Source organism: Canis lupus, chromosome 6 (genome assembly GCF_011100685.1).
Source record: "Canis lupus familiaris isolate Mischka breed German Shepherd chromosome 6, alternate assembly UU_Cfam_GSD_1.0, whole genome shotgun sequence".
Lineage (NCBI taxonomy): Eukaryota > Metazoa > Chordata > Mammalia > Carnivora > Canidae > Canis > Canis lupus.
The window spans coordinates 5,489,664-5,511,006 of record NC_049227.1 but is presented as its reverse complement, the minus strand read 5'-3'; the positions used below and the strand labels follow the sequence as shown (position 1 = coordinate 5,511,006).

At 57.1% G+C, this 21,343-nt stretch overlaps 1 protein-coding gene across 2 annotated transcripts in view; it reads right to left on the bottom strand.

Annotated features, from left to right (window-relative positions):
- CASTOR2 (cytosolic arginine sensor for mTORC1 subunit 2) overlaps window positions 1-21,343 on the bottom strand; it is a 54,279-nt gene that overhangs the window by 9,782 nt on the left and 23,154 nt on the right. Inside the window, exons 2-5 of one of the 2 annotated variants that reach the window (XM_038539039.1) lie at window positions 9,472-9,542; window positions 1,535-1,728; window positions 883-1,015; window positions 283-436 (exon numbers count right to left, since the gene is read on the bottom strand). In XM_038539039.1, coding sequence (XP_038394967.1) covers window positions 283-436; window positions 883-1,015; window positions 1,535-1,728; window positions 9,472-9,542 — 552 coding nt within the window. The remainder of the gene's footprint in view (window positions 1-282; window positions 437-882; window positions 1,016-1,534; window positions 1,729-9,471; window positions 9,543-21,343) is intronic. The other variant, XM_038539040.1, reaches the window with a different exon arrangement.

Sequence of the window (21,343 nt, the reverse complement as noted above, 5' to 3'; positions counted from 1 at the left end):
TGTCTGCTGAGTGAAAACCCTCCTGGCTCCTCTATGGACTGGACCTGCCCTTGGGGCTCAGGGAACAGTGAATGGGGGGTTTATCCCACAAACATATGCCCCTGGGGCTTCACCATGTTTCGGGGGTTCCCAAGGAATGATGTCTCCCCTCACAGAGTGTGACTTTTGGGTAGAGCTATGATCCACCCCCACCCTCGGACCAGCTTCCAGGGCAGGTGGCAGATCTGTCTCCCCACTCAGACTGGGGCTCCCTGCGGCCTCTCATGTTCAAGGGGGACGTACCCGTTGGAGTAGAACATGACGTCCATGAGGAGCGTGGCAACTGCAGGCAGCGTGTCAGGGTCCAGGCTGGTGACACAGAACCTATTGCTTGGGCTGGACAGAGGGTGGATGACAGGCCTCTGGACTGCGAGAGCAAAGAGAGCGGGTGCTGAGGCTGGGAGGAGAGGCATGGGGCGGGAGGAGGACCCAGGAAGAGGAGTGGGGTCAGCTGACAGCTGCTCCGGGAGACCTGGTCCCTGCTCCTTCTGCAGCCTCCAGACCCCCGGGCCTTAGCACATGCCTTGCCGACTGCCTGGAGTGAATGGCCTTTCCAACCTTTACCATCTGGCTGAGTTCCTACTTGTGCTCCAAGCTTCAGTTTGAGAGTCGCTGCCTCTGGGAGGCCCATCCTGATACCTCGGGTGGCTGAGGGGTGGCTTCTGGCCATCACCGGCTGTGTCCATGTCCCCTGCCCTTGCTAGACCTTGAGAGCAGGGTCTGACCAGGACTCTTACCCTGTGTTATGTCTGGTGCGTCACAGATACTCTGAGATGTGGCTGCTCTGGGGTAGGACCTGGTAGCTTCTTGAGTTCTCCCCTGCATGGAGCCCCCTCAACTCACCCATTTTGGGCTTTACGAAGCCATTGGTGATGCCGAGGTTCTCAGCTGCTACCGTCTCGCCATTGACGACTCTCAAAATGGTGAACTCTGATGACAAGGTGTGTGTGACAAAGGGCAGGTCCCGTTCGCGTACCTGGGGACAGGGAGTCAAGGATGTGAGTGTCCCTCGGGCCACTGGGGGATTCTGCTCCCAGAACCAGCTTCCCCACGCTGGGGGGAACGGGCACCTGGAACCAGGTACTTGGGCCTCCCCGGGGGTGGCAGGGATGATGCAGCGGAGACAGGACTCTGCAGAGGGCTGGGGGGTATGCCCCTTCTCACCCTGCAGGGCTGTGCCTAGACCTGTCCCCACCCCTCCAAGGCCCAAGCTCTGGAGGGTGGCCCCACCTGTGGGAGGACAGAATGAACGGCGTAGTGGCCAGGATCCGCCATGGGCCCTGTGACCAGCCGCTCTGGCCACCCCTGCCCACACGTGCTCTCAGCCCTCACATCCTGAGCTCTGGGTCACACCAAGCCTGGCCCGCAAAAGGCAGGTGGTGTGTGGGGCTGGTCAGAGCCCCGCAGTCCTGCCTGGGCCATGCTGACACTTGACCCACGACCCTAAGGTAGTCCTGGCCTCTGAGCGGATCGCGCAATGGGGGCCACAGCTCACCAGGATGAAGTCCGTCTGGTAGGTGGAGAGCATGAACACGGAGATGTTCTGGTCGGCCAGCGGGGCAATGACCGACTTGGCAATCTTGGTCACGCCAATGGGCTGTGAGCTGGAGAAGCTGCCCCCGCCTGACACCACGTTCAGGGCCAGCCAGGTGGCGTCCGCCACGCTCAGGTGCTCTGAGGAGGGCAGCTCTGTGGGTGGGGGAGACACACACAGAAGGCAGGCCTGTGACTGAAGGGTCCCGGGTCCTCAGGGCAGGGGGCAGGGCAGGCTGCAGGGATGGGGAGAGAGGTGCGGGCCAGCTGTGGGACCCTGGCCAGCTCTGGCCCCTGGGCCCCGGCACCCTCATCTGACAAAGGAGGACAGGATCGGAGGTCCCATCCTGGGAGGACCAGGCAGGGAAGGCCCTCAGAGGACTTTGGACGTGCCAGGCCGCTTGGCAGGGCAGGAGCCTGGATGACAAGCGGCTTATGTGTGTTGGGTTTCTATTGCCTCAGCTGTGAAACGATGGGTAGTCAGCAGTGAGTAATGATTTTGTTATTTCCAGTTTGCATTACTCTTCTGGCGGTCAGGGGCTGCGGCCACAGCCCTCATATGGGTGGAACAGGACCCATTTTACTTTTTATTTTATTTTTTTTTTAAGATTTACTTATTTAAGAAAGAGAAAGAGTGCACAGCAGGGGAGGAGGGGCAAGAGGAGAGAATCTCAAGCAGACTCCCCGCTTAGCAAGGAGCCTGGATCCTACAGCCCTGAGATCATGACCTGAGCTGAAATCAAGAGTCAGACGCTTAACTGACTGAGCCATCCAGGTGCACCCCCCTCACTCCCCAGTTTTCATAGAGGTTCCCGGGAACCTCTCAGCGGGTTGGGAGTGGAAGAGAAACCAGGAGACAGGGTAGGGGGGCCTGGGATTTCTCTCCTGGCTTCCCTCAGCCCTGCATTATGGGAGAACACACAGCTCCAGCTCTGAAATCCTGAGGGGCGTGGCCCTGGGGGGGGCAGCACTGTGAACCCCCCAACCCTGCCATCATCTGCACAGCCAGCCCCCGGAGCCACCGAGGGCCGGGGATCCTGATGGGCCAGCTGTGTGCGATGGTCAACCCAACACTTCCTGTGATCCTGACAGTGGGCAGCCATCATTTTAATATTTAATGATGAAATCTTGAAAATGCCCCTTCCGGGATCCCTGGGTGGCTCGGCGGTTTAGCGCCTGCCTTTGGCCCAGGGCCTGATCCTGGAGACCCAGGACTGAGTCCCACGTCAGGCTCCCTGCATGGAGCCTGCTTCTCCCTCTGCCTGTGTCTCTGCCTCTCTCTGTATCTCATGAATAAATAAATAAAATCTTAAAAAAAAAAAAAAAAAAAAAAAAAAAAAGAAGATGCCCCTTCCATGAGAGCAGGATCCCTTTGGCCTTCTTGGGGAAATTCTGGAAGGGTCATGTATGTCTTATGTTGCCGTCTGCTCATACAAGCTTTTGCGAACCAGCCCTCTGCCCCCCATTCCAGGCTCCTTCAACCCAAACCCACCCAGCGGCTCCCCGCGTATCTTGGGTAAAAGCCAAAGTCCTGGGGCGCCCAGGTGGCTCAGTGGTTGAGCGTCTGCCTTCAGCTCAGGGCGTGATCCCGGGGTCCAGGGATCGAGTCCGGCATTGGGCTCCCCTCAAGGAGCCTGCTTCTCCCTCTGCCTCTGTCTCTGCCTCTCTCTGTCTCTCATGAATAAATTAAAAAAAAAAAAAAAGCCGAAGTCCTTTCTCAAAAAGCTCTCAAGGAGCGCTGTCGTGGGAGCTTTGTGCAGGGATGGAGAGGCTCTACACCTCCGCTTGCCCAAAATGCTAGCAGCTCACACGTGGCTAGTGCAACAGAAGAAACAGGACTGTAAGTTTTTCAAAGATATATATTTTTTAAGATTTTATCTATTTATTCATGAGAGACACAGAGAGAGAGAGAGAGAGAGAGAGAGAGAGACAGAGACACAGGCAAGGAGCCTGAGGGACTGGATCCCGGGTCTCCAGGATCAGGCCCTGGGCTGAAGGCGGCGCTAAACCGCTGCGCCAAACTGCTGCGCCACCCGGGCTGCCCTAGGACTGTAAGTTTGATTTGTGATTCCTTTCATTTCTGGTGGCTGTGCAAGGTGAGCGGCCACCGTACGGGGCAGTCCAAATCTACAAGTAGCCCTGCTAGTGGGCCAGCTCCACGGGACGGTGGCCTCGTCTGCTTTGCTCTCTGCCATGCTCAGCACTGGCACGCACAGGTGTGAGACGAGTGGATGAGGGACAGAGGTCCCTGCTCTCTGCTCTGTCCAGGCCCCGCTGTTCCCACCCAGCCACCTTCTGCTCGGCCTGGCCAGGGCTCAGGCACCCTGCCAGACCTGAGGGGGTGGTGGCCTTCACCATCATCCCTTGCTCCCAGACGCCCAGGATCTGGCCAAGGCCCCAGCAGGGAGCCAGTGCCATTCCCACAGAGGCTGTCCCCAGTCACGGCCAAGCTCTTCGAATACTCGGCCCACTCGTGGGGGACGGAGCAGGACGCACAGAAAGCTCTGGGCAGTCAGCTCCCCTCCAGGTGACAGTAGGTGGCGGGGAGCAGCCTAGGCCTGAGGCCAGCTGAAGACGGGGTGGTGGGGGTGGAGGCGGGGACACAGGATCTCAGGTCAGTCCAGCTGTCTGGGCAGCCGGTGGCCGCGATGGGCTCCTGGCTCTCGGCCCTGGCTAGCACCCACCGACCGTGGCCAGCTTCAGACCAGCGATCACCCTCTGACACTGCCAGGAGGGTGCGCTTTGTCAGAGGAGCAGGGCCGCTGGAAACCGCAGCGTTTGCTGCTTCGGGGACCTCAAACGCTGCTCCGGCACTCTGCACGGGGCGAGGGAAGGCCTGTGTGGGGCCCGTCCTCCCCCCCGCCAACCCCCCCATGTTGGGGCCGCGGGGATGAGCTGCCAGAAGCCTGACCAGGAGGCAGCAAGCCTGCCCTTCCCTAGAGGAAAAGTGGACCCATTCCAAGACAAAAATGGATTATTTCTGTCACCACACATAGTACAAGACCCTAAAAATAGCCTCTCAGAGCTGCGTACGCTGTGTGGTAGTAGAGGTTAACGGTGTCTTGTCACCTCCAGCCACAGAGGTGGGCGGCTCTGTGGGGGGTGGAGCCGCCCCTCCTGCCCCCTGTGCTGCCCTGCTCTCCGTACCCCCACGCCAGGCCTCCTCTGTTCCGACTGTAGGACCCCGCGGTTCCCTGAACTACACAGAAGCACGCTCCCCATTCAGCCTGTGCTTCTCAGGCTTCTCCTACCCTGCTCGCAGCAGGGTCCAGAGTCCTGGGGTCAGGCAGGGAGGGTTTAATCCTGTCTGTACGACTTTGGGCGAAGTCAGCGCCCCTTAGTTTCTTAACTGTAAATGCAGAACGATGAAATCAGGATCAGCTCCAGAAGATGCTTCGAGGATTAAATGAGATAATCCCCATCAAGCGCTTAGCTAAGTGCCTGGCGTCCAAGTGCTCACCAAATGCCAGAGCCTCTCTGTTAGTACGCTGCTGGTGGTGCTTTTGCTGGCTTCTCCATCACAGTTGGCCAACACGTATCAGGAGTTTTATCAATGCGCAATTTCACTGTAAAGGAGCAGTTAACACGTAGGGCAAAGACAAGACTCACGGGCAAGTGTGTGACCCAAAGGGATTCAAAACCAACACCTACCTGGGTGCTCCCTAAAATCTAACGACGGGGCCAGGCAGATGAACCACAGTTTATCTACAACAGAATTCTACACGTCTGCTTAAAAAACACAGTTCCCAGCTATAAAGTAAATTTTTGGCTAACTGAGGAGAGGAGGACGTATGTTAGATACAGAGTAAATGTCTCATTCCGTAGGTGTGATAAATACGATGGAGGCCGGGGCAGGGGGGAGCTGGGGTGTCATGGGAATGGCGAGGACTCTGCAGGGGGAGGCACTCAAGGCCCACCCCTCCCCTCCCCAAAATGCAATCTCAGCTCCAGGTTATTTTACATAGTGTGGGCAGAGCACGGGGGACAGTCCAAATACAAGTGGGCACCACCTCCTGTCAGTGCTCCCTGGGAGGACCGGCTTCAGGGGGACAGTCAGCACTGGCCGACTGGGACCTCCTGGCGCCTCCCGCTGGGGGCACCGCTCTGTCCCCTAGCTTTGCTGACATGGTCAAGTACAAGCCACAAGGCGGGTGGCAGGAGCTCACAGCTCTGTGGGCACAGCCCTCTGCCCCAGCTGACACGCCAAGTGCACACGGCGACCCCTAGTGCCTGCCAAGCACGCGCATGCTGCATGGTCGCGAGTGTGCCTACAGAAGGGACAGGGGATCCTGTGTTTGGGATGAGGCCCTGGGACGCTGAGCAGCTTGCCCAGAAATCACCAGCAGGGACATTGGCAGAGCTGGATCCGAACCTGGGTCTTCCCATCCCAGGCGGGCAGGGGGTGAGGCTTCTCAAGGACCCCTCCCTCCACCTCCTGCACACTCATGCCCCCTGAGCGCGCCCTGCCCCCGTGTGGTAGGGCTCACACTGCCGGACACGAGACCCACAAGCACTGGGCCCCTCTAAGTCGCAAACCTCAGACTCTGCCCACCACCCAGAGGTCAGGGCAGGTACTGCCGCTCTCATTATTTTGCCTGAACCTGTCTTTCCATCTGCTTTTTGGACGTGGTTTCTGCTTCTGCTTCTGTACTTGCTCATACGTCCCCACCCAACATGCTCTCTCCCTCTTTAAGGGCAACAAAAATCGCCTCCTCCAGGAAGCCTTCTGTGACTACGTAAACTCCCCAAGAGTGTCCTCTTCTGAGCTCCCCAGAAAGGGAAATGCAGGAAGGCTCACCAGGTCTTCCAGACCCAAATACAGTGTGAGGCTCCCTGCTGGGCAGCCTTTTTCCTGCAGCAAAAGTCCCAGGTCAATTCGGAGTTTGACTCTTTCTTGATCCTTGCTCTGTCCTCAGAGTACCAGGCTCCTTACTCGGCTCTCTCCTCCGGGCAAGCCCTTCAAGATCAGGGAAGACCCTTCACTGGCTCCCCCTGCCTCCGCCTCTCCTGGCCTCCCTCATCTGACCTCTTTCTGCTCTGTCTTCTCACCTTCAGTTCTCTGGGAGTGCCAAGCAACCCTCCATTCTGGAAGCCTCCCCGCTCCCAATTCCACAGGTTCCACCAGGTAGGCGCTGTACTCATTTAGTTGGGTTTGTCTCAAGCACTGCCTCCTCCAGGAAGTCCTCTTGGACTGCACATCTGCCGGCTGGCTGGGTGCCACTCTCTCGAGACTATAATTCTGGTTCCTGAGTTTCTGTCCTCCCAGAGCCGTAAGTACCTTAGGGGCAAAGGCAGGATTCCTGCACTTCTGACCTCCCCTGGCGAGGGCCCATGCCATGGAAGCATCCAGAGAGGACACCAACCCTGAGGCCTTGGGCAGGTTACGTACATTTCTGTGCTTCAGTTTCCTTGTCTATAAATGAAGTTAATAAGAATCTTTCCCAGGGCTCATGAGCGCAGAGTCTGCAGCCAGCAGCTGTGTCGGGGCCATAGAATAAGTCGGTGTGTGCGGATTCAGGGCGCTCACGTATCTGCTCTGCTATGGCACTTCCTATTTCAAGGGCTCCACCTTGGGGGGGAAGGGGGGGGGCCTGCACAGCAGGGTGCCGTGACTCAACCACAATCATGACGACTCAGACTCAACAGCTGACAGTGTCGACAGCTGGCAGGCCCCGAGGCTCGTGGGGTCAGAGGTGCCTCCTGCACCCCGGGGGGCTGGCTCTGAACAGACAGCCACACAGCTGCCGGACACCTCCCACTGACGATCCCTACAGACGTGGGCGTCCAGGGCTGCCACACCGGCTCCCCGGGTCCTGCGGCCAGCCTCCTCCCTCCCTCCCTGTGCACCGAGCTGGCTCATCTGCTGCCTCAAGACGGAGAGTTCGGCTTAGACAGAATATGTGTTCCAGGGAAGAGACGCTCTGGGGCGTTCCCTCTTGTCTGAGGTGCCACACTTCTCAGCAGGGCCCGCACAAAAATGGAAATGGCTTTGGGCTGCCCAAGCATGTGACCTGCTTTGTGGTTAAGGCCAAGGTTTCTGTTTGTGGCTCCTTGGCTCAGAAAGTGTCATGCTGAATGAATGAATAAATGAATGAATGAATGAGCTGACAGCTTTGATGATGGGCAGGGGTCTCCCTTAGGGCCTGCCCTGTCCCCTTAGAGGCAGGGAGGAACACTGTGCCTCTTCAGACGTGGGGAGCCAGGTGACGGTCCCCCATACTGGCTAGGTGCTCAGGGCGGGGGCGTGTAAGGACAGAGTGCCGGGGTGAAGCTGTTCTTCCAGGGCGCTCCCCCATCTCACACGGTGGCCCCAACTTGTACTGAGAACCCCATCAACAGTTGGCTTCTGACCCCATAATGCTGTGTCTCCAACCCCATTTTAGGAATCAGCCTGAGTAAGAATAAAGATAACATGTTTCAGGAGCTCATAAATTTATCACCGGAGAACAGCGAAACCCGCATGGACCCTAACCAGAGGGGACGGGGCAAGGGGGCAGGCCCCATCCACGACGCTCATCGCAGGAGGCTGTGATATCACAGGAAACGTGACGTTACAGCATCAGGCGAAAATGTTTCCCTCCAGGACACTATCACACATACACTAAAAACAGCCCATGCACAGTAGATGCTGGAAAGAGAAAGATGGAAACGTGACCAGGAGTTGTCACTGGGGCAGGAGAGGGCTTTTATAAAAATGTTGGATTTGTTGCATTCTCTGTATGCTTTTGAGGAGGGAACTGAGGGGCTCGGAGGGAACACCAGCTCTGGGTCGGGTGTGTGTGTGTGTGTGTGTGTGTGCGCGCGCTCAACTTCATGGCTTGTGAGCCTGGGCGTGTGACTTCCTCTCCACTCGCTGCTCCTCGCTCTAGGGTGTAAATACCACCATCTCCTCGTGAACCCCTGGGTACGCTTAGCACAAAGGAACCCGTGCTGTGCTTTAGACCAGGACAAACACAACAACCCTGACTAAATAAAACTGAAAGGATGTGGGGGTGGGGGGCAACAGGGAGGGCTGCTGACAGGTACAGGGTTTGGGTTTCTTTTTGGGGTGATGAACATGCTCTGGAATCAGATGGGGGGGATGGCTGCACAACCCCATGCATATCAAAAACCACCAGACCGGACACTTTAAAAGGGTGGATTTTATGCAAAGGAACATCGTAAAAGGAAGATCATCACCGCTTACAGGAACCACGCCTGGGAACAATGGACTGAGGATGTTTTAAAGCATCTCACTCTGGGACACCTGTGTGGCTCAGTCGGTTAAATATCTGCCTTTGGTTCAGGCCATGATCCCGGGGTCCTGGGATTGAGCCCCACATTGGGCTCCATGCTTATCAGGGGAGTCTGCTCCTCCCTCTCCCTCTGCCCCTGGATGTGCGTGCGCTCTAATAAATAAATAAAATCTTAAAAAAAAAAAAAAAAGCATCTCACTCGACAGTAGGTGCTCAATAAAAACAAGCCCTGGGTTCCTTCTTGGTAGCCTTTAGTTCCCAACTGGATAAGCACTGTGTCTAACTGACCCTTTTAGCTTTGGGGCCTTTCCCTGGGCGGTCTTGTGAGCAGAAAGGGAGGGGAGCAGCCAGGGCAGAGGGAGAGAAGAAAACAGATTCTGCTGACTTTCTAACCTAGCAGGAAGGAGAGGGGGGCAGAAATAAGGCAGCAGGATGGGGACAGAAATAAGGAGGTGATTGGGGCAGGAAATAAGGCGGCGGGCAGGCAGGGGGCAGAAATAAGGAGGTAGGTAGGGGAAGAAATAAGGCAGTGGGCAGGGGGCAGAAATAAGATGAGTAGGGGCAGAAATAAGGCGGCAGGCAGGGGGGCAGAAATAAGGCGGCATGCAGTCAGCACTGACCGCAGGCCACAGTCCAGCCAAGCCCGGGTGACAGAAGCACTCACCTAGGAACCCCTCCTCATCAACAATGATGGTGTAATCCTCCGGCGTCTCGGTTAGGCTGAAGAACTTGCACCTGGATGGCGGAGGGACAGACAGAGGAGAGCATGTCAGTCCCACCTCGGACCTGCCAGGACCCTGTGACCCAGCCGAAGGTGACTGGTTGCCCCGAGCTCTGCCCCCAGGCTGCTGGGTGGTGTCCAGGAAGCTGCCCCACCCTGCCCACTGCTGTCTCCAACCCGGGAGGTCTCAGGGAGCCTGGTTGTCCTCTCCGCACCCCCCAATCTTTGGGGACCTCTGAGCCCGCCCGCCTCTAGGCTCCCACAGCTCAAGGGTCTCCAATCCCACTTTTTCCCTGGGGAAGGAACAGCTGAAGCACAGCTCTGGCAGGGAGCACAGAGGGCACCTGTCTTACCTATAGCACCCCCAAGTTCAGCCTTCTGGACCCCATTGCTGCCCCCCCCGCCCCCCCCCCCCCGCTACAGTCCCACCCCCTCTCCTTATCAACTTGACAGGGTTCCCAGGGTCATTTAGGACCTAATCCATGTCACCCAACCAGCAACCCGGCCTTCAGGGTACTTTCTGTCCTCACATGAGAAAGGGGTGCAGACGTCTGTGCCATTGGGGGGTGGGGGGCACGGATCCCCGAACTGTCACTCGTCATCTTTGGTCATACTGCTTAGCCTGGGGTGTACGTTGCTCATTTGTGCCCCACACAAGAACATCAATTTCCCCAGGCCAGGGGCTGGCAATCCCTCTGCCCCTCTGTATCTTGGCTGAGTCCACGCCTGGCAGACGTGCAGGGGGCTGGGGGTGGGGGTGAATCTGTGGCTTCCTGTGGCCGGGGGTGGCTGCCCCTCAAGGCCTGTCTCCCTGGCCCTCCTCCAGCTAGAACGGCCCCCAGGACGCCCCGGGTGCAGCTGCAGGGAGAGGGCATGTACAAGCCGTGGCGTGCAGGAAACAGCCTGTGGTCATTTATCTGGCGTCACCGTGGCTCTCGAGCGCGAGGCCCAGGCCCGGCCCGGGCTGCGTGCCCGATGTGTAAAAGCCATCTATCACGGGAAGGCCTAACAGCAAGAGGTCCAGCAATAACCCCAGCAAGGGCCGGAACAGCACTTCTACAGACTCAAACGGAAAAGAACCCTGAAGGGGACGCAGGGTTGCAGCAGACGAGGGTGGGGATGTGTGTGTGTGTGTGTGTGCAGGGGGATGGGGGTGCAGGGGTCGGGGGTGGGGGTGTGTGTGCAGGGGGGATGGGGGCAGGGAACGGGTGTGTGTGTGTACAACGGGATGGGGGTGCAGGGGATGAGAGTGGGGGTGTGCAGGGGATGGGGTACAGGGGACGAGGGTGGGGGTGTGTGTGTGCAGAGGGGATGGGGGTACAGGGGATGAGGGTGGGGGTGTATATATGCAGGGGGGATGGGGGTGCAAGGGACGGGTGTGGCGCATCTCCCGTCGGCTGCCCTGCGGCACCAAAGCCTAGTTTGCTTTATTCTTGAAATTTTCCCCCAGGAACCAGAGCAACTGGACTCGAGAGGAATGCAAGACGGTGCAGCCGTTTGGAGGAGCTCGGCAGGCTTCTTGTCAAGTTAAACATCTGCAGACCACACGGCTGAGCAACCCCACTCTCGGGCAATCCCGAGGATGGCACCAGGACCACACAAAGACCTGCCTGCAGGTGCCTCCCACCTCTGCCCGGGGACCCCGACCCATCCGCCCCTGGAAGACCGCGGGGGGTCAAAAGGAAGGAGTTACTGGTCCGGGCGGTTAGTGCGGATGGATCGCCAGTGCATTTGCTGAAGTTAAAGGCAGACTCAAAAGGTTACGTATTATCTGATTCCGTTTATAGGACATCCTGGGAGAGCCGCAGCGCTAAGGACAGAGAACCGATTGGTAGGTTGCTGGGTTGGGTCGGGGTTGGCTTTACAAGGGCGTCGGGGGGACGTTCTGGGATTACAGAGGTGCTTGGTATCTTGACTGTGGTGGTGGTCGTGAGATCGTACACGCTTGTAAGGGGTGAGTTCTACTGATGTACCTGACTTTAAAGAAATTGTTTAGTGTTGCAGTCGTAAAGGAGGTGGCACGCTCCTCCCGCTGACACTCGGCTCCAGCAACAGCACACACTCTTCAATCTCCCTCTGGCTCTTTGGTTTTTTCTTTTCTTTTCTTTTCTTTTCCTTTTTCTTTCTTTTCTTTCTTTCCTTCCTTCCTTCCTTCCTTCCTTCCTTCCTTCCTTCCTTCCTTCCTTCCTTCCTTTCTGTCTCTCCCTCTCTCTCTTTTTTTTAAAGATTTTATTTATTTATCCATGAGAGACACACAGAGAGAGGCAGAGACACAGGCAGAGGGAGATTCGATCCCAGGACCCTGGAATCACACCCTGAGCCAAAGGCAGATGCTCAATGGATGAGCCGCCCAGGGATCCTGGCTCCTTGGTTTTCTTTCTTTCTTTCCTTTCTTTCTTCTTCTTTTTTTTTTTTTAAGATTTTATTTATTTATTCATTAGAGACACACACAGAGAAGCAGAGACATAGGCAGAAAGAGAAGCAGCTTGCTCCACGCAGGGAGCCCAATGTGGGACTTTGACCCTGGGACTCCAGGATCATGCCCTGGGCCAAAGGCAGATGCTCAATGGCTGAGCCACCCAGGGATCCCAGCTCCTTGGTTTTCAAATCGCATCACTGTCCCTGTCTGTCCCACAGCCAGTTTGCAGTATTCCCTGGACAAATGAAATCTGTGATTGCTTGGGGACAATAGCAAGTGATCATAACCTTTGTAGGTGGCAATCACTGGTCTGGCCCGGCTTCTTCTCGGGGAGCCCTGTGCACTCAGAAGGAGCCCTAGGAGCCCCCCAGGCACCAGATTGTCACCAACACGTACTCACTGGGTGTGGGGAGCGGCCGCCCAGCTGTCTGTGGCAGCACACAGGAATGGCACTTGCTTCCTGTGCCCTCCTGGCTGTGAGGGATGCTCCAGAAATAGACCACAGCAATCGCCCCAGAAGGCATAAACACCAGCAGAAGGCAGCAGCAGCCTCTGGGTAAATGGGGGATAAGCATGTTGTTGATGTGACCTGTCCCCGGGGCCCAGTGCTCTGAGGCCTGCTGTTGGACACCCATCTCCAGGTGTGTGCCTTGGTGCAGGCAGGCCTCCGGGAGGCTGAGCCAGCCCGAAGGACAGCAACTACTGTTCTGGTCAGACTTGGGGAGTCAGGCCCCAGGCCCCTCCTGCTCCCCATCGCTCCGCTCCACGTCTCTAGCCCCACCCCTCCTTGCCTACCGAGAGCTGCTCTCAAGTTCCTCCTCTGTTTACCACTCGCCTCCACGTGAACTCCTGCTCCGATGACTGTACCAGCCTCCCACCTCGTCTCGTCCCCCCACTCTTGGCCTGCCTTCCCAGTCTCATGCCTCCAAAGGCTGACAAATGCTCCTTCCGTTGCCTGGCCCACCCTTCCCTCTTCTTTGGCTGGAGACTTGCTGCTCACCCTCTAAGACACAGTTTCAGCATCTTCATTGGGGTAAAGTCTTTTCTGATTGGCACCGGCCACCCCATCTCCCTCACCTCCCACCAGAGGGGTGTGGTCCTCCCTCGACAGCCCACAGCCTTGTACTATGTCTATGAGAGGGCATTAGGCCACTGTGGACAGCTGGGCTGCTGGTGTGTCACAACTCACTCATCTCACAGTTTATGTGAAATATGCCCTTTAGAGTTGAGCAGTGCACAATCTGTGCAACAATGCATGACAGTCCTAGGTGCTTTCCACAACCTATTAACAGATAATACTCCCCTGCAGACCATAAGATCTCACTGGCAAGGACTGTGGGTTCTCTGCACATAACCCCTAGTACCTGACACAGGCTGGCAACAGAATCAACACTCACTGTCTAACAAACAAAATAAGCAGACAATGGCCACAAACTTTTACCCCCCAAGCCAGAGAAGCCCTGATTGGACAAACCCTGCTGGCCCCTTGTGGGGCACTGCCTCGAATTACCCCTCCTTTAGGCGCCACTAAAGTCTCCAGTCCCAACCTTTTTTTTTTTTTTTTTTAAGATTTTATTTATTTATTCATGAGAGACACAGAGAGAGTGTGAGGCAGAGACACAGGCAGACGGAGAAGCAGGCTCCATGCAGGGAGCCCAATGTGGGACTTGATCCTGGATCTCCAGGATCTCACCCTGGGCCGAAGGCAGTGCTAAACCGCTGGGCCACTGGGGCTGCCCAGTCCCAACCTTCTAATGAGCCATGGCTAGATCCTCCCTCCAGATGCCAGGGTCCCTGGTGTTTGTGGCCTCTGCACTTTGTTGATGAGGACTGGGAGAGAGGACTGAAACCCAGCAACTGGCTAGCCTCTGCTCAGTGCTGTTAGGAAACCCGAGGAGGAAGAAGAGGAGGAAGAGGAGGTTGGGGTGCCCTTTGGATGCCCTCATGGTACCCAGGAACAGGAGGGAACAACAAGGATAATAAAGCAACCTGGGAAGAGCATGAACTCCGTGGTCCTGGAGTGGAATCCCAACCTGGCACCTGGGGGCAGTGAGCCCTGGGCTACGTCATTCCTCTGTATAGTGAGGGACAGGTTCCCATCCAGCTCCACTTTGGGCCACATGGAACCCCACCAGCTCCACAGCAGGGAGACCTCAAGGGGCCTGGCCAGGAAGGCACAGAAAGATGATTCTAGAACCATGGAGTCTGTCTGGAAAATACCCTTTTTTTTTTTAAGGATTTTAATTTATTCATGAGACACACACACGAGAGAGGCAGAAACAGGCTCTCTGTGGGAAGCCTGATGTGGGACTGATCCCAGGACTCCGGGATCATGCCCTGAGCCAAAGGCAGATGCTCAACCACCGGAAAACACCTTCTAAGGGGAGGCAAAATCCCAACCAGCTTGGATCAGAACCCAAGGTAGATACGCTGCCCAGAGAGCTGGGCAAGTTGTGCATCACAACTCTGGGGGCAGGGCTCATTCATCTCACAGTCTCTGTGGAGAGTGCTCTCAGGGTTGGGCAGTGCACAACCCATGCAACTGTGTGAGACCATCACCCGGCAGGTTCTGCAGGAGCAATCAGGTAGGTAGACAAGACATAAAAGTCTTGCAGCCCTGAGAGATCAAGTGGGAGACTGGGGAACAGGAGCTTGTGGTTCAGGACATACCCAAGGAATCACTAATTTCTCCCGCCAGGGGGTGCCAATGCATCACTGGGCTCTCTAGAACACAACAGGGGTAGTTGATGTGGGCAGCCCATACGAGGAACCCAGTGTCTGTTCAGAGCCTCATGGCCCAACACAGGGCATGCCCAGAGGGACCGACGGGACTCTAGGCTGTGTCCCTTTGGGCCTGGAGGAAGATTCCAGCCACCACCCTCACATCTCTGTGGTCACTGTGCACCCCATGATGGAAGCAGTGCTGCTGCTTATGGCTGTGTGACCTCAGGTAAGTTACTTAACCTCTCTGTGCTTCAGTCTCCTCACGTGTATAACTGGGATGATAACCCAACTTTACAGGGTTGTTATTGAAGAAACACTGGGAGTGAAGACCCAGTGTAACTATAGCACTCAACATAAATAGTTGGCTATTTATTCTTCTTGGAGGGCAGAGGTGGCTGTCGGGGAGGCCACAGGAAGGCCAGCCTGTACTCCCAATAAAGAGCAGCCCTAAAGCCAGCTTGGCTACAGAGACCAGTGGGCTGGCTGGGGAAGCGGTGGGCCTCGGGCGGGATAGGGTCTCCATGGGGAGGACGGGCTGCACCACCTCCCAGGCTCCGTGCAGGGCCGGCTCTTGCACACATGACCCTCCACACAACAAGCTTTGGCTGAAACGTCTCCATCCACCGGGCCAGTGGCCCAGCCCCCACCAGGGAGCCAGCATGATGGTTTAGGAGGGAAGCAGCTCAGCCTGAAATCCCCAGTGACTCCAGACCAGACTCAGACCTGCAGGCCTGGACCCCACCCCAGCTTCCTGACCTTCACAGACATCCGGCGTGTCTGGGCAGGCAGACAGTCCAGATCGGGGGAGCCAGGGTGCTGGGGCCCTTTTGGGCCTCGGTCTTGTCTTCTGTGTTTACCTGCTGGCTGGCTGTGCCCCGCTCCCTGCCCCTTGTTTTCCAGACGCCACCCCTTTACATAGTCAGGGATCAACAGAGGTTGCCTGTGTGCAGAGTCCTGAGCCTGAATCTAGGGGATGTGGGAGCCAGACCCCGCCTGGGACTGGAGCCCACTTCCTGCAGGATCATGATGCCCCGTGTTGGCCACACCCTGCTGAGGTCACCTGCTGGCTCATCACAGAACAAGTGCAGACACTGTGGGATGACAGCCAGGCCAGCCGGGGCCCATGGTGTTCAAACCCACTGGATGGGCCCTGCAAACACGGCTGAGAACAGGCATCCAGCATGTTCCAGGGACCTGTGGACACACTGTTCTCATTCTTTTGTTCCACTAGGGTCTCTGAATGCCCAGGGGCCCGTTCTGGATTTCAGCCCCGGGGAAGCCTGGAGTGTTTTTTGCAAAGGGAAGCCCTTTTGGCTTGGAGCCAGGGAGGCTGGGCCCCAACTCCCCCTGCAGCATGTCACCGTGAGGAGGGGGAAGGGGGAGGGTGGGTGGGGGCCCGGCCTCCTCCTGGCCGCCACCTGCCCCAGCCACGCTGGCCCCAGCTGACGGCACAGGAACCTTCCACGCTATGAGCCACAGAAGCGCTGGCCCCACGCTGGTCCAGGCCTTTGCTTCCCAAAGGAAAGGCAGGCGGATGGCGAGTGCCGGGCTTTGTTCTCTCAACCAGCGTGGCCTTTTTAATCTCTTTCTCCTGGGTCTTTGATAGATCTCTTGTGTTATTTACATTTCATTTCTACCATCTCTGGCGACTAGAGGCTGCCGTTTCAAGTTTTAGTTAGAAAAAAGGCCCTGTGTCGCTTCTGTGACTTGAAGGATGATCCTGAAAGGGGTTTCTTCTATTAAGATGGGGGAAAAGAATCTGCTTCTGTCGCGGTGGCCAGGACCATCAGAGTGTGGGTCGTGGTGCTTGCAAGTTCTAGGGCGGCACACAGAGGTGGGATGGCTAAAGGGGTGGGGGTAGGGTACCAGGGGGAAGCCCCCAGACTCAGGCAGCAGCCTAATTCAGTGGCTGGGTCATGCAGTCATTCGACAAACAGTTAATCACTTCTATGTGTCGAGCACTGTCGCAGGTGCTGGGGACCCACCTCAAATAACTGGACAAGGAGGATTTACGTGGAGGGGTGGGAGAAATGGCACATCCGACGGTGCTGTGTGCTGCAGAGCAAGTAAGAAAAGTGGAGAAGGGGTTTGCGATTGCAAGCGGAGCAGGGAGTGGTTGCCAGAGGCTGCGAGGAGGGGGAGAGGGGCAGCAGTAATTGAATGGATATAGGGTTTCAGTTTGAGATGGTGGAAAAGTTCTGGAGAGGGATGGTGGGGGTGGCTGCACAACATGAATGTACTAGATGCCACCGAGCTGTGCGCTCCCCATGGGTTAAAACGGTCAATTTTGTTCTGTGTGGCCACCACAAGAAGGAATATCGGGCAGGTACCGGGAAGGTCCCCCCAGACCTGTGGGAGGTGGAAGGGCTGGCGTGCTGCCGTCCCGAGGAGGCCACATGAGGTGGCCATAGGCCAGCAGTGACGGAGGCCAGAGTGGCTGAGTGGTGGGGCAGGGGGAGTGACAGGCCGTGGTGACAGGACAGGTCATAGGGGGTGGGGAGGATGCCTCCTGGCCTCCGTAAGGAGTGGGTGGGGACCCTGAGATCAGCCAGGAGGCTATTCTTCAGGGAGGCTGGCAAAAGCCGATGGTGGCTTGGACCAGGCTGGCAGCGGTGGGCGTGGGTCCGTGGGTGGCCAGGAAATAAGATTCAACACCTGGAGGAGATGAGGTCAGTGAGAAACAACGAGGAACAGGGAACGAGGAGCGGGGAACAGTGGTCTGCCACAGCCCACGCTCTGGCCAGAGGCACCAGGAGGGAAGTCAGCAGGCAGACTGTCCTCACCTCTGAATCTGGCCCCCTTGCTGACACCTCTACTCTTTCCTCCATGGGGAAGGTGGGGAACCTGGGACAACGGGCTGGCCTCATCCTGCCCCAAGGGCCAAAGCCACAAGCCTCTGGGAGTTGCTTCCTTGTGCATGTCCCAATGGCCTGGGGCACCCAGGTGGTGGTGGTAGGGGGAAAGGTCCTGCCAGGGTAGGAACACAGTCTGGAGAAGTGTAGCCTCTTGCTACACTTGCGCACAGGAACCAACTGGGGGTTCTCCTTCTTCCCTCAAGGGTGGGGGGATCTGAGATGGAAAGGGTCCAAGTGTGCATCTCAGCTTTACCACCTACCCCAGACAAGGCTGGAATAGCTTTCTCATCTCTGAGAGAGGTTTGGCAGAGCAGTGTAGGATTTAAGGAGGTACTGAACACGCAGGCAGTGCTCAAGATCCTGCCCGAGCGCGTGTGGTCAGGGGAGGAGCTGGCCAGGAGACCCAGGGGGAACCGGACCTCCCCAGTAGCATTCCCATCCAGGGAGTGCTCAGGCCCTGCAGACAGGAGAACGCCTCCTGCTTGGAGGCTCTTCTCTGGTGTTAAATGATCTCTGCCCAATCCCAGATCTCCCCGTTCCTGTGGCCTTCGCCCCTACCCTTACCATATTAGGGTCTGTCGCAAGGGGCCAGCACAGCACCCCCGGCAGGTCAAAGCCCTGGCCTATCACCTCCCAACTGATGATAATATCAGAGATTATTCACTTCCAGATCTGACTTTGCTTAGCGACACATCTGCTCCTGGGAGATGGGCTGAGTCTTACCCAGGTCCCCCATTCCTGGCACAGGATGATGTGACGTGGTCTTGCATCATCGGCGCTAACTGAATGGACGTGTAGCATAAGTAATTATTCCCATTTCACTGGCAGGAAGACTGATGCTCAGTTAGGTTAAGGCAGTTACTGCCTCGGGTCTGTTAGGCTGTGTGGTTTCTGGGGTGGGGGCAGCCGGGAGGCAGGTGTGGCTGCCAGCACATTGCCTGTGATCCGGCTCTTCCCCTGGGAGGTGTCCACCATCTCACACGGGTGTCGCGGGAGACACGGATGTGAGGATTTATAACCGCCTGTCCTCAGAAACAAAGCTGGCTACCACCCCGATGCCCCTCACTGGGCAAGGAGGAAGACGATGACAGAAGACCACTGCCCAGTCCTCCAAATGAGCAGTCTACGGTGACTTCCAAAAATATCAATGAGTCTCAACAGTAAGACAGTAGATGGAAAAGCCGGTCCCCAAACATTATGCATGGCATTCTCTATTTTGGCAGAGTTAAAAGGAGCTCTTAAAAAAAAAACAAAAAAACAAAAACAAAAAACCCCACCTTTAAGACCACATATAGTTGCAAAATAACTACATAAACAGGAAGCAAGGGGATGAAGAAGACGGGACTACCTGGGACGGGCGTATGGGACAGGGGTGACCTCTGGTCAAACACAGGTCTGGATCCTTCTTTTGCTCTGGCTTGGCAGTACTAAGGGGAGTTAGGTAACTGAATACAAGTGGGCCATGCAAGGACCCACGGGGGTCAGAGTGATACCCATGAGCCGAGGTCTGCCAGGGCAAAGGTGAGGGGCTGCAGGCACGTCCTGAAGGCAGACACCATCCTCCGGAACCCACCCATCCGGCAGAAGGGTGTGGAGGACCCAGCCATGGATCTGCAGCCATGTGGGAAGTGCAGCTCACAGCCATCCAGGGGAGGTGGCCAGAGGGGGGGCCCGGTGCTAGAATCAGGCAAGAATGGACGGGGACCCATCCTAGGGCTACGACTTCCCCCAATCTGGTCATTCCGTGTGGCCTTGGCTGGTCAGTGATTTGGGGGGTTCACTTCGTCTTTATGGATGCATCTTCATGCCCCAACCCGGTCCCTACAGTCTCTGTGACCCCTCCGATGGTGCTGTGTGCCACCTGCTGACGCTTGCCAAGAGCACTGCTCTGGAGTGGAGGGGCCTGGTCTGAGTCCTCGTCGTGGTCGTGGTGCCAGCCCTGTGGCCTTAAGACATTTACACGGCCCTGAGCCTGTCTCCTCACTCATCAAGAGGGGCAACATCCCCACCGTCCCACCCCAATCGCCGCCGGCACCAGAGTGAGAGGTCAGCATCCCTTTTGGATAAAAGCACCAGGTTTGCAATAGTTGCTCAGAACACACTGGTTTTTCCCTTCCTTTATGTGGGTTTTCTGACACAACCAGAAGCTTATTCAAGATCCCTGTTCCTCCACACTGCAGCGGAGGACGCACATGCACAACCTTCTACCTACCCTTCCAGATTTTTGTCAGGATGCTGGAGACAATAGTGAGAATACTGGACCCTAAAGCAATCATAGTAGTCGTCCTCGCCACCCCGCCCCCTGCCCCCCAAGTCCTGGACACTATGAATTGGAAATGACAGTCCCTAGAGGGCTTGCTACTGCAGGGCTGTAGAGCCAAACTGGGATTGTTGTCCTGTTGCCTGGCAACTCCCTGAGCACCGCTGGCTCCCGGGTCACCCTGCCTCTCAGCTCCTGTGGCCACTCGGTTCTGTGCCATCCACTGCCGGCTCGGGGGCAGAGTGTCCTGGGCGTCCCCCGCTCAGCTGACCCCATCTTCACATGACCTCTATCTAGCACCGACCTTCTCGGCAATGACCTCCAGCCTGAAGGTCCCCCTCCCCCCACCTGGCTCCCATCCATCCACCCTTGCAGGCTCAGCTCAGCCCTTCCTCCCCCAGCCTCCCCCCCTACCAAGGTCTGCCCCTACCCTGTACCCCCATTTTCCTAACAGTCAGGCCAGCTGGGGAGGACCCCTTCTCAAAACATCTGTTTTCTCACCCATCTCATCTCCTGTCTCTGGCCAGAGAAAACCAGCCCCAGGGTAAGCTTCCCTCCCCATTCCCACAAGTGCCTCCCTCCCTCCCTCTTGGGACTCCACTCAGGACTCCCCCTCTTCTTGGCTTCCTGGTCTTAACTACAAACAGGCTCAAGTTTCCAACATCCTAAAAAAAAAGTCTCCCTCATCCCCATGTCCTCCCCAGGCCACCACCTTCCTCCCTCCCCTCCTCCGCCCCCTCCCAGCCGGTCACCCCAACCCTCCAGCTATTGCCACTAGCCTCTGCCCTCTGAAGGACGCTGCTGGGCTCTGCAATGACCTCCCCCGGCCACACCCCGGCGGCCTCCTGTCCTTGCCCTAGGTCAGCTGCACCCCATGCAGCGGGCCAAGGCCTTCCCCTGGACCCTGGAACCGGCAACACGCCCCCCTTCAACTTCTCTGACAGTGACGCCCGTGTCGTTTCATTTCCCCTCTTCTCCTCCCTGATGAAAGTGGCTCCTCTGGGGGTTCCCCGATTCGGTCACTGTCAGAGTTCCTGGTGTGGTGCTCCAGGCTTCCTCCGCATGTGTCCAACGTGCACCTCTCCACCTACACTGCCTTGGACTCAGGTCCCACACCCACCCCTGAGGAGAGAACTGCTGATCCCATTTCACAGATGGGAAAACCGAGGACAACCACCTCTCAGAGAGCCAGGACGGCCACACATGCCCTCATCCTGACAGCGAGGCCTAACTGCACCCCAGTCCTCAGCCCCAGAGACCCTCTGCCGTCCCCCTGGGCTCGGCCAACAGCTGGTCACCAGGGCAGAGCCGAGGCCAGGGGCTGCCCCTACCTGGGGGCCGGGAGGCTGAGTCATCTCAGAGAACGTTCTCATTTTCCACTGCTGTGGTGCCTGTTATGGAAGGCCCAGCTGACACTGGAAACTTGATCTGTTTACTCTCAGGATTCCTAACCCGGCAGAGCGAGGCCCTCACCCGGGCCTCCCCTCAGGCATCCTGGCAAGCCCTGGCCAGTCGGAGCCCTGTTCCGGCAACAGACCTCAAGCAGGAGGCAGGGGT